Below are 13,622 nucleotides of genomic sequence, written 5' to 3'. Positions count from 1 at the left end.
TCGATATTTGTGTTGCTACAATAATCTTACAAAAATTAACTCCTAACGAATATTGAGATGACTATCCTATGTTTAGTATTTTCTAAGATATAAAATATATTTATGTTTACTAATTAAAAGATATTTCGACTGTAAGTAATATAAAAAAGTCTTTCAAGGAATTTCTAATTTAAAATAAATTATACTATTTTAGAAGAAACTATACATGGCAACAACCATTGCAGAATTTATTGCAAACAAAAGGAATTCTAAAACAAACAGGCAAACAATGGCACTACATAATAGAAATTACATAAAAATATATATGAATAAAAATTAAATAAATATATTATAAAAGTTACAACATGATTAAATCTAAATAAATCTAATTATTGTACACATGATATATGTTTTTAATATTTTCCAATGCTAATCAATACAAAATAAACAATATTATTTTGTCTATGATTGTAGTCGACTGTCACTTGTCAAAGTGAAAGATATTGAAGGAGGCGTAAACTTGGTGAAATCGGTTTTCAGTAGTTTTCGTGATAAAAGGCAGAATGGTAAGTCTGAATACTGCTAAAAATATTCCCTAACAAAGTATTTCATGGTTCCAAATGTAAAGGCATCATTATTTGGCGCAGATCCGCTTCATTTTAATCCAAAACCGCGCGGGCAAGACTCGTCTAGCGAAATGGTATATGAATTTTGATGACGATGAGAAACAAAAGCTCATAGAGGAAGTGCACGCAGTGGTCACCGTTAGAGACGCCAAGCACACCAACTTCGTAGAGGTAAGACCTTGGAATATGGCCGATCTTGTGTACTAAGCGGAATGTAAAACTACCGTTCAATCGGAGTAATGTCGGCTTTCTATTCGCTCTTGGGTACTGAAAAGCCTCTAGATAACTTTCTGCAGTTTGAGAATTGTTTGTATGATTATATATTCATTATGAAGCTGAAAGCCAGGTGACCAAATGCTGGAGCTCTTTGATTAAGAGGTATATAACATCCGATGATCAGGACCATGTATGACACAATTGATGGAATCTTAGCATTGTATGTTACATAATATTATGCTTAATAACATGATAGGTACTTTAGCAAAGTATAAAAAGTTAGGTATTTTTGTCCTTAGCCCTAATATGGGTGAATCAACTTCTGAAATCTACAATTATTGGTGTAATATTCTGAACATTTAATTATTTTAATAATATACTTGGGCATGGGTGAGAACTAATACCTCGTAATGTAAATTTTATGGTATCTATACAATATTTTATCATAATACTGTATTGGTAAAAAATAAAAGCATGAAGAAGCAATTAGGCAAGCTGGCATTACTGTGACAACTATAAGGGGTTGTTTTTTGTTATTATTCATGCATGATAAAGTGACTCCACTGCACCTTTGGTAAGTAAAGTGGGATCCAATAGAATGTTAACTGACAAGAGATGATTATCCCTTGACAGTCAACACAATTATGATGACCTGCTGGAACCAAATATTGTTTGCTTTAGTATATTGTTAACGGACACACCCTTTGAGTTTCACTTTGCTTAATATCAGGTATATTGAAGGTATTTTGGTGTGCTATGTGTGAATACAAAAAACAATTCATCATATTCACTTTTCCTATTTCAGTTTAGAAACTTCAAGATAGTCTACAGAAGGTATGCAGGTCTGTACTTCTGTATATGCGTGGATGTGAATGACAACAACCTGTGTTACTTGGAGGCCATACACAACTTTGTGGAGGTTCTCAATGAATACTTCCACAATGTGTGCGAACTTGACTTGGTGTTTAACTTCTATAAGGTAACTATTTATAGTATACACAGGCAAATAAGCAAGTAGATATTCTCATGGCATGTGGTCTCCACAATTTGACAACCATTAATGGTCACAATACAGCAAGAAGTCTTTAAATGTATTTGTATGCTTCTGTGATGATATTCGAGCTAGTATTACTCACAAAGTTTTTATCGGTATGTAATCTTACATGTGCCAAAAGCTTAATAAAAACATATGGGAAACAAATATACAAGCTTTATGAGTAATTAAGTAAAGAGAAAACACTTGTGTGTAACAGTATTGTACATAAAATTTGAGTGTGTCAAAACAAAGTAAACAAAAAATTTTTTAAAAAGAAATTAGGTACTCAGTGTAAAATAACTCAACTATAAAATTTATAAAATATCTCTAAGTTTTTCTTTGTCTAAGTTCTCTAATCTTATATTTTGAGTGATATTTACTATGAAAGGAAATAAATTGATCAGATATAACATTATTTAACTATGAATCATTTAAGAAGCATTGTGTAATAAAATTCCAGGTGTACACAGTAGTTGATGAAATGTTCCTGGCAGGCGAGATCAGGGAGACGTCCCAGACTAAAGTGCTGAAACAACTCCTCATGCTCAACTCGTTAGAATAAGGCAATTTGTTACGGCTAGCGTTGACTGGGCTCTCTGAAATCAAATTGGATCACATTCATTCTCTAGCTACACATTTATTATTTTATTCCACACAAATATTCATTATGGAAGTTTAATAGTAACAATGTGCCATGAGTGGCCGATTCCAATTGCTATTGAATGTGGAATAAATGCGATTCAATTCTGTACTAGTCAATGCCAGCCTTTGGGATCTGTTGGTACTGCAGTACTTACAATTTGTAAGGAAATGTATGAATGGATGTTATTTTCGAACATGCTTGTTACTGCGGTATCTATATTTAGATTGTTATATTGTAAATTATATGTAAAGAATACTCATTCCATAATGAAATATGCATCATTTGTAGCCATTTCTATAAAAGGAATGATGCTGCAATTATAATTATGTATTATTTATAATAATGGAAATATTAAATTCTGGATGATTTGAGTTTCAAATAGTGTTAACTGAGGTTTATAACGAAGATTAATCAATCAAATCTTAAATAACAAAATTAAGTTATGGCATAGACAATAAATGAAAAATACTTTTTTTTTAAGTTTAGTTAGATCATATCTGCCTTTATCTATTTTAGCATGTCTTAAAAATAAAGTAAAAGTGCTTAATACCAAGTAAAATTGTCCCTACGAATTAACAATGAACTGTCACATTTTTTGCTATCAACCAGAAAATATTAGTATTGTACGAAGACAATATTGAAGGACAGTAGAAATAATTAATAAAGAGCTTTATATTTGTTTATCATGAAATATCTTATTAATTTAACATGTATACATTGGTGTAATTTTTTGTATTATTCATGGATTTTAATAAAATAATGTTTAACTTGTAATCAATATTAACAATAATTTATGTATTGAAAACATCATTCATCTAAATAATTAGCAATCAGGGCTGTGTATTTCAAATACCACAAGATAATGGCTGTACAAGCAAGCATACAGCAAGCAATGTAGAGATAATGCATTCAGATTAAAAACTGAAATTAAAAGAATTTGTTTCATATTTATGCATTATTTTATTATGATCCAGTGAATTTTATTGTACATAAGTGTTCATGATTTGTAGATGGGTTTATAAATGAATGAAAAAGCTTGTGTAAAGGTAAAATGATTTATTTATAAAACATACAAAAGCTAGTTACATATAAAATCATAATTGATTTACCTAATATACATAGTGATTATTCTTGATATGTTTTTATTTCTAAAACCCTACTAAAAGTACGCTGACGCTATCTTGTCTGGCTTGAAGTTGGTAACAATCATCATTGCAGTCAATTACTAGCGTGAAGTAAGCCACAAGCGCCGAACTGAGTTATGGATGATGGATGTCAGAGTGCGCAAAATTACAAATTTTAGACCATGGAATAGAATATTATGTACTATAACATGAGACAGTCTAAGGATTGAGATCAAATTTTCGGACCTAATCCATCTATAGACTTGCCTAGAGTGATATTGACAGTCACGAATATGAATAACTTATGTATTCTTCAATTGGGCACGCCATATGTATCACATACATAAAAATAAAAGAAGAATTAATAAATTTAACAATAAAATCACAGTATAGTTACTAATATCAATCCTTCAGCCTTAAAAATACGGAATGATTAAACATTAGTGGAGTAATTGACTCTTATCACATAATATAGTCTAATTCCACTCCCAGCGGTGCACAAGTGGTTGGAACATCCACAAATCTGGATGTCCAATGTGTGATATAGTTGGACCCATGTCGAATTCACTCCACCTGGAAATAAAAATATATGGCAAAATTAATGGAGGAGCAGTTTTTCCTAAGGGGCCGTTCAAGTATTACGTAACGCAATTTATAAAGATTTTTGAACCCCCCCCCCCCTGGTAACGCGCCGTAACGTTTCCCAGTACGCCCCCGACCCCCCTTCAAAAGTTACTTAACTCTAAATTTACATTTTTTTTCTAATATTCACCATTATTTTACGCCAAATACCGGAAAATGATTAAAATACATTTGTTGTTTGTACATAACGCTTTGTACGCAAACACCCTCCCGCCCCTGTAACGCATCGTAACGTTTTACAAGACCCCTCCTCCCCACCAAATACTTGAACGGCCCCTAACCCAGCCTAACACCTAAGGGGCCAGGAGTGGCTGAGTTTTACAGCTCAGACAGTTAGCTGAGCCGCTTCCTTTTGCCATTTTTATTTGTAACATTGTTTTTTTTATGTCTTGATTTCCGTAATAGTTTTAATTTTGGCAATAAACGTTTTTATTATTATTGTTAATTGTAAAATCCGATATAGTGATTAATTTTAAATTTTGGTATAGGTTGTCTATATTAAAAAGGGTTAGGATGGTAATGCTATCATGCTGGTCCATTGTGAGTTATTGGTGTGTTTCTTGGTTACTTCAAGTGAAGTTTGCTTAGGCATTATTTACTTTGACTAGATTTCCTTGCATAAATAATTAAGGTTGCATATATTTTGTTATGATTATGGTCTATCTGCGATCTTAGTTCAATTATAAGTTTGGCCATATAGAACATATTTCAAAAATATTTTTTCATATATTTCTACCTGCATAAAAGTTTTTATTAAGTTAAGATATTTTAGCTCCGGTCAGTTCTCATTACAGTATAATGATTACTTATAATTACACGAATGTTCGATATTGATACAAAACTACTAAACGATAATTTTTTATCAATTTCCTTCCGATTTTTATACTCGAGAGTCTGACCCGCGATAAATAGTTTTATTGCCACCCGATTAAAATAGGTGCAAACCCTGACCTGAACGGGGGTATGTTCCTGGAGATGTTGTGCGTGGGGCTGGACACGGCGACGAAGAGGAAGGCGGAGCGGAGGTAGGCGCTGGTGACCTTCGCGTCCGTGGCGCCGTGCGAGCGGTGCCCCAGCGCGCGGAACGGGTACGTGCCTGCGGGGGACGGGAATACACTTCTCATATACAATACAACTGGCTATAACTGAACTAGCCGTGACCAGCAATGTGCAGCTGGTTTTAAAGGGCATTGGCATATTCACTGACACAACTAGGCCATGCTTGTCCAGCAGCAATGTGCAGATGGTTTTAAAGGGTATTGTACTCAACTGGCACAACAGTAAGGTTTGAAACGCAGACGCACATTGTAGAGTTATCACTGTTTATGCAAGGCGATTATTACAATGTGACCAGGATAATAAGAGACCTGTTTTTGTGTGCGCTATTTTTTCTTTTTTTTCCATAAATATTTGTTAAATATTTTATGCCAAGGTTTTTTATTTTCCCGGTCAAGCTAAACCAAATTATGACTCACTCACTTCTTGATATTTTTTTTAAAAAATACTTCCATGCTAAAATTCTAATTTAGCACCATGAGTATTTATAAAAAATCCGATGAACTTTGAACATTCACCACAATAATGTACCAAAGGTTTTCAAAGTCTTACCGTTAGCAGGGTTGAGGTCGTTCCTGGCGGCTATGGCGTTGCAGGCGCTGTAGGGAGGCTGGCACGCGCTGCAGCGAGCCAGCGGGTCGTGCCGGAAGTCGTTGTACCGCATTGTGTGGTACATGTCGCGCAAGTTGTTGATATCCGCCTGCGACACACATTGTTTATTTATTTTTATTATTATCTATTACACTTTACATATAAATAGTATAAAGGCGGACTTAATACCGAAGGCATTTTCTATCGGTTAATTTTTAGGTGGTGCAGAGGCTAAAGAAAATATGTACACAACGAGAGAAGGTAGTGGATAAAACATAAACATAATAATGTTAGATTTACTGGTGGTATGTCTCTCATGTGTTAGAGTCCTCCTGGGTAGGTACCACCGAAATGTCTATTTCTGCCGCCAAACAGCATTGTGTAGTCTTGTTGTGTTAAGGTTTGAAGAACATTGTAGCCAGTGTAACAACTGAACATAAGATTTAACATCTCATGTCTCAGGATGACGAGCGCAGTAGAATACCAAACAATACTTTGTAATTTAAAGTGTTAGATGATTTTTCTGTTGTTTATGGGCGGTTGTATCGCTTACCATCAGGCGAAGAGCAACCTCGTCATATCATTCGAAGCAATAAAAATACGTTTTTTTTTTTTATAAAAATGACCTCACTACACTCGATGGTACACAAATGGCAGTCGACTGAGTGGTAATTCCTCGTCAGTACATCATGCCGGACTGTTCCTAACCGCATATATCCTACCAGTAGGGCTGATACCTGTCTCTGCTTGATGATATTGGCTCGCGGGTTGGTGTGGTATCCGAACCAGTCTCCGAACGTGGCGACTCGCTCGTTGCCGCCGCTGAGGTTGAACACGCGCGGGAAGTACGGGATGTTGTACGACGGGAAGTACGTCTCCCGGACGAGATGCTGCGTTCTGGAACAAATGTGGAAATTGTAGCGTCAGTAAAACACTGCGGTCGGAACTGATTTATTTAAGAGAGTGCCGGCAATTACAATCGTGTGCCTACCGCTTATACATACTTATACCTACGTTTGTATGATCTATGCACTGGAGGCGCTACAGTACCTTACAGAAATTATTTCTTATGTTTATGCGAATGAGCACATCGAAATTAAAAAAAACGGTTTTTATCACGGTTTTTATATTATAATTTTCTTCCGTTTCCAAGACTTTGCAGCCTTCATGGTCAGTGAGGTGTTGGTCGTCCAAAAAGTCAACGTTACAATATCTACCTACATTTTACAATTATATAATTAAAATTATAATATAAAAAAAGCGCGATAAAATCCGAAAAAGTAGACATTTTTCAATTAGTCTTGCGGGTCTAGGTGAAGTGATGAAATGTTAGCTGTTGCCAGTCTCCTTTATACCATCCCATCTTCTGTACTTGAGTGCGATGCGCCTATATTTTTAGACTTATAAATATAGGCATTTATTTAATTTGTAATTTCTAAAAAGTTTTATGAAAGTGAAAGAAGTGTGCACTATACAGGTAAAGTGGCAAACCTGTCTCTACCTACCTCCATGGGATAGTGACATGATTTGTTACAAAATAAAACTTAAATTTTTTCAAGTTAATTGCACTTTTTATATTTTCTCTGTCTGACGTCTTTTTTCCGTCGTTTCCCAAATAACTCGTCTATCATACACACTTCTCTCATTCCGTCATCTCATCATCACACCCGTCCCATCTCATCATCACACCCGTCCCATCTCATCATCACACTAACGTTCCATCCTCACATTTATGTAAATCTGTTAACTTACAGATCAGCGGCCTCGGTGTATCCCGGCAGCTGCTCTATGACCCACAGCAGGCCCGGCTTCACTTTGCCTTTCTGTTTCGATGTGCTCGGAGTGAACTTATTGTAGTCCACTATGTACCTGGAAAATAATAAATAAACATAATGTGATAGGGGGCGAGCATATCGCCATATCGGGCACAAATTCAAGATCCCGGGCTGATATTGAGCAGAAAAACCCAAATATCACTTTGACCGATCCGGGATTGGAACCCAGGTTCCCATACTCACCACTGGTTGTTGTAGGTGCCGCTGTTGTGCCTGCGGAAGATCTCGACCCACTCCTTGCCGCTCCGCGCGAGGCGGTTCGCTATCATGGCGCGCGCGTACTCCAATATCTGAGGGTTAATGTATCTAATTATTTACAATGTTTGCAACTGTACTGAATACTGAATTGCCTTCTAACAAATTTGTCTCGACGCGGTATATTTTCGGTCGGTTTATTATTTCAGGTCATTAAATCTGTTCATATTTAAACACTAGGCGTTGCTCGCTGCTACGCCCACGAAAAAAATCATTTCTGCTAGAAACGTTCCTATATCAACATAGCAATCAGTAGTCTATTTACCACCATAATAATAATAATAATAATATCAGCCCTGTATTATATACTTGCCCACTGCTGAGCACGGACCTCCGACACTACTGTGAGGGATTAGGCCTTAGTCCACCACGCTGGCCTAGTGCGGATTGGTAGACTTCACACACCTTCGAAATTCCTATAGAGAACTTCTCAGATGTGCAGGTTTCCTCACGATGTTTTCCTTCACCGTTAAAGCGAACGATAAATTCACAAAGAATACACACATGATTTTTTAGAAAAATCAGAGGTGTGTGCCGTTGGGATTTGAACCTGCAGACATTCGTCTCGGCAGTCCGTTCCACATCCAACTAGGCTATCGCCGCTTTATTTTCAATAAACGATCCAAATAGACTTTCAAAAATGGTCCAATCAGAACAATTTCTTTCCATACCGACCCGGCAAAGTGCACTGCGCCTAGCGGTAAGTGAACTGGGGTCCAATAGTATGTCGACTGACGAGATATGACTGCCGGCAGTCGACACAATTATGCCGGCCTGTTGGAACCGCATATACAAAGACTGATCCCGGAACGCGACACACTTACATGGGCCATACAGAAAAGGAAAATGATAGTGTGACCTCACCTGTCCTACAGGCTTGACGTTCTCGAAGAGCGTGCGGTTGCTGTTCCCGATGGTGGTCTCGGCCGCCACCAGACCAGACGACGTTATGTAGAAGTCGTCTGTGGACTGACACACATAGTGTAATCAACTATAAAAATACCTCAACAAGACTGAAAATCGTCTGTATAAGTCCTTTTGTTTCTTACAAAGTTTTTTTTCACTGGAAAAACTAATATCTACTTTTATTGTTATATTTTGATAAATTTTCAAAAGCAATCCATAATTTACATATAACAATAAGTAAATAATGCAGAAAAATATCAAAAAATTAGAAAAATATATATATAAAATGAACGAAAAAAATATTATTACTAGGTATGCCATACTTGTATGAAGCCAGGATATGACGACAGCGACATCTTGCGGCCCGGGATCAGCTCGGCGGAGTCCGGCTGCAGCTTGAAGTTCATCACGTACATCTTCTGGATACGCAGCATTGACTGGTAGCTGGAATTATAGTATTCGTGAAGTATTATCGCTTATACATATTTTACTTGTTTGTTGTAGCTATGGCGTTATAAAAGTGATTGATTGAGACAATATTAATCTACAGTTTCAAGGGTAAATTTTAACAACTTATGATTTGATCATGGTGATCTCTGGAACCAGTAATAAGACTGACAATTATTTGATTGATAGGGAGCTTTTATAACCCTAAGTGCTTAAAGTTACATTATATCCCGACATAAGAAAAATACGCATGCGAAATCGCCAACAAAACTATTTCAATATAAGAGAAATTAGTATGAAAGTGTAGTAACAAACTCTTAGTAAACTTATTTCCTAGCTGGTGCGTGTGCGTGCGTGTGTGCGCGTGTGTGCATGTATTTGCTGGGTAAACCAACCTGTTCCAAGTAACTTGCGAGGTGTACAAGTCCTTGAGGCCGGGGAGCAGTTTGACCAGCCCGGTGCAGTGTTCGCCAAATAAAAATCCTTCAGGTGTCTCCTTGGGCATGGACAGCGCGAACGCGAGCTCGTCCAGGTCACCTAGCATGTTCAGCCAGCTGAAATATTTCGGTTTATAAGGGTTAGTTAGAGATGTGGCTAGTGTGTCTGTTTCCGATTTTGAAACCATGAGGAAGTTGTTTCGTATAGGTACTTATAGGGTAAGCAGAGATGCAACTAGTGCGCAACACTTATTTTCCAAGTTGTGGATGAAATTACCTATGTACAGGGCCCTACTTCTAAATGGGTAAACTTAATGTTTTTTTTAAGTAAAAATAATATATTGTTTGTTCCAAGTATTCAAGCAGCAACAACATTGTGTTTTTTCAAACAAATATTGTAAAATTATATATTTACGCAATGGGCGATGACTCTGGCTATGAAAAAATTATTAAATTTAATTTATAGAATTTAAGCCTAATATCATTAAAACAATGTAAATCCATTCTCACATGATATCCCTGATGGTGAGCCACTCGTACATGGGCTTGGTGGCCGCGTTGTATCCAGCAGCTAGACCTTCCAGCTGGATGTAATACAGTTTCACCTGGAATTTTCATTTAAGTAAATTTCCATTTAAACCGCGCAAAGCTGCTCAGTGTCGGCCTTTGCTGCTGCGAGTTAAAATGTAAAAAAAATACTCTCCAAGCCACCGGACGTGGCTCTAAGTAGTAGCTCAGTCAAGCACCCTTTCCTGCACTTTAAAAGCCGCTTTTGTACTTACTGATACAGAAAGAAATTCTAAAATTGTTCTGTTTTTAATTAAATGAGTTTTATATTTCATTGTACTGCTAGCATTTCCGGCTGCCCTGACTTGACTAGAGCCAGACCTAATGTGGATTACCATAAAATCTTGGCCATAGAGATGATGATCATCACATTTGTAGCATATCATTAGAAGAAAAAATCGGTTAAATGGGTTAAGTTGGTAATGTGAGCTGTCACTTGTAAATAATATATTACAAACTATACAGTGCGCTATACAATCAGGTGCAATATCCGTTATATTGTAGTATATCTAGCACCTTAACAGCTATGACATATAAAGCACAGTTTTACCTGATACCAGTATGGATCATTCGGGTTCTTCTCTATCATACTCGCCGTATACTGTTGGTTGGTGTTTATGAAGTCATCTATTAAACCACACACATCTGTTTTATTATAGCAATACCTGCAATATAAAACATGATTTTTATTGCTTATTCAGCTATATGGAGGTCCTTAAAAAATCTCACAATTCAGTTTCTCAGGACACAAAGTACTCCATAAGTTTAATCAATGATTGCTCTGTCTGCATACCAGACTTCATTCATATCCATTCAGAAAAACAGTCTTTTCCTTTAACAATCACTTGATAGTGAAAGAATAGTGAAAGAATAATAAAATAGATGAAATAAGTAACATATGTGGTTTCATGACTGCCATACTACAAGTATAATTAATTTTATAAATTGAAAAGTATGTTTTCTTAGTTTATATGTGTGTAGACAGCTCATTTACAATCATGTAAAGCTGTAGCTTGCAATTCCTTTTAAAAATATACAAAAATTAATCATACCCTTTAAGTACATTTTGCCAATGCATCCACATCAGGTCCCTGGTGAGGAACCCTTCGAGATACCCTGCAGCATACGCCTGCTTCTCATCACTTGAGTCTCGGGATGTGTGAAGCTCCAGAAATGCCCAGCTGTGGAGATATATAGCATTATATATTTTCATTCCCAATACTTTACATTCATCAGCAGTAAAATACATTTTATACAAAATAAAATTATATCAATTCCATACTAACAACTAATTTATGTAATATATTATCTGAATTTGTATATACATTTTCATTAGATGGGTATTTATTGATTGTCACAAACAATAGATTAAAGTTAAGCAATACTTAATTTATACAAATTCAACTAAGGATAATTTTCAATTGTTATCATATAACTTGTTACTCCAACTTTGCAATGGTGACCCCACAAGTTAAGAAGCATATTTATATTTTTTGTATCATAGTACCACATAGCTTTCGCTCAAAACTTAACATTAAACAGTGCTTATTGGTCCTAGTCAATTATAGTGTTGGAAATATAACAAACCCTTTACTTGCATACTCTATCAGAAATATTTTGATGTAATCAGACTATTTTCATACTCATGTATAGTATATTAATTATTTATTGATGACTCAATATATCATAAGTTACTATGCCTATGGACTGCTGATAATACAAGTTATCAGAGGAAATTGGGAGCATGGACTCAAGCAGATATAGTGAACAAAGGAAATGTGATTGTAGTGGTTAGTTACAGAGATTTAGATTTATAGTAAGTAAATTTGTTTTGTTAGGTTTTTATAATTCTAAAAACACAATTAATATTCTAAGTTCTTTATAGCAGTTATTTAAAATTAATATTACTGTAAATATACAGAAAGAATAAACACTAAACAATATATTTATATACACAAGGTGTTAAAATCCTCTATATTTGCCTCCATAAGTGTGTCCCATTCCGAATCTGCTGGTGTACGTCTGGTTCCAACAGGCCGGCATAATTGTGTCAACTGCTGAGTAATCATCTCTCATCGATCAACATTCTAATGGACCCACTTGCCATCAAGTGTGGTGGGGTCCTTGACATGCATGTATAAAAATAAATAATAAACAATATTTCTAATATTTGAGATGCTTTTGGTGCCCTTGACCATTTGGCAAATTTTTATAAAATCACGTGCTCTTCAATAAGGAATAAATTTAATATTGAATTTCGAAAAGGGCACATGTCTGGTACTGTAAAAAGTTTCGAATTGGAAAAAACTTATTTTCAATAGTGTAAAAAATAAAAAATATTTAGGTTACAATTTGGGCTCATTTAGCAATAAAGAATTATAAAAGTTTTGTTGTTATTTGTTATTATATATACATTTCTAGATATTTTATATTTATGAGACTTGCCCTTTTCGACATTGCATATTCAATTATAACTTACCCTGTATTATTAATTTCATTTCGATACGTAGCCTTCGCGAGGTGCACGTCGGGGATATCGGCGTAATATTCGGTCACAACAGCCTTCGCTTTATCTCCAGACCATATAACGTATCCATATTTACACTCACACAATTTTATTACAGTAAATATTAAACACAAAGTTAAGTGCGTAGCCATGTTTGTCCCGAGTGGTCCCGAGTCTGATCTTTGAGTTGTGTACCTATCAATACATAGTACAGTTTACATTTATCTATCTGTGTTAATAGTTTGTATATGTAAACACAAGGAAAAAAGGAAAACAAAATATTTTGATTGTCAGTGTAATTGGCGCCTTTGTACGTCAACTGTCATATGCCAGCTAGCAGTTTTGACGTTAGTAATAATGTTGTCACTTAATAAAGTTTGAAATTTGGGTTATTTACAAATAATACAATTCATACATTCCAAGCGCTTCTCTACCACAAATGGCCGTATTAATAGATACTACTAAATTTCGATTTGAATTGCGATGTCAGGTAGGATGCTGTGGAATAAAAATCAGTATCTTAATAATATATCAGATCAAGACCTACTGGTGGTAGGTCTCTCATATATAAGAGTCCGCTTGGGTAGGTAATAGGTACCCGTACCACTGCAATGTCTCTTTCTTGTGTGTTGTTTCGATTTGAAAGACATTATAGCCATATCTCAGGATGGTGAGCGCAGTGCAATAACCAAACAATATTTTATTATTCACGGTGTCGGATGGTGTTTCTACTGTTTATGGGCGGCCGTAAGAAGT

The 13,622-nt window shown here is 35.6% G+C and overlaps 2 protein-coding genes across 2 annotated transcripts; one reads left to right on the top strand and one right to left on the bottom strand.

Annotated features, from left to right (window-relative positions):
* Positions 1 to 312: 312 nt before the first annotated feature.
* On the top strand, positions 313 to 3,631 carry LOC115450304 (AP-2 complex subunit sigma). Its single transcript, XM_030178306.2, has 4 exons — positions 313 to 545; positions 627 to 776; positions 1,627 to 1,800; positions 2,318 to 3,631. The coding sequence occupies exons 1-4, from the start codon at positions 543 to 545 to the stop codon at positions 2,417 to 2,419; spliced, it is 429 nt and encodes a 142-aa protein (XP_030034166.1). The 5' UTR covers positions 313 to 542; the 3' UTR covers positions 2,420 to 3,631.
* Positions 3,543 to 13,127, bottom strand: LOC115450292 (putative phospholipase B-like 2). Its single transcript, XM_030178295.2, has 13 exons — positions 12,840 to 13,127; positions 11,413 to 11,541; positions 10,911 to 11,025; positions 10,304 to 10,398; positions 9,752 to 9,910; positions 9,233 to 9,353; positions 8,868 to 8,972; positions 7,932 to 8,038; positions 7,666 to 7,782; positions 6,651 to 6,810; positions 5,875 to 6,022; positions 5,218 to 5,362; positions 3,543 to 4,197 (listed from the first exon to the last, which is right to left on the bottom strand). Exons 1-13 carry the CDS (start codon positions 13,016 to 13,018, stop codon positions 4,101 to 4,103), a joined length of 1,677 nt encoding a protein of 558 aa, XP_030034155.1. The 5' UTR covers positions 13,019 to 13,127; the 3' UTR covers positions 3,543 to 4,100.
* Positions 13,128 to 13,622: the final 495 nt, after the last annotated feature.

This window comes from Manduca sexta, chromosome 13, assembly GCF_014839805.1.
Source record: "Manduca sexta isolate Smith_Timp_Sample1 chromosome 13, JHU_Msex_v1.0, whole genome shotgun sequence".
NCBI classification, from domain to species: Eukaryota; Metazoa; Arthropoda; class Insecta; order Lepidoptera; family Sphingidae; genus Manduca; species Manduca sexta.
This window is presented reverse-complemented; position numbering and strand designations above follow the sequence as displayed.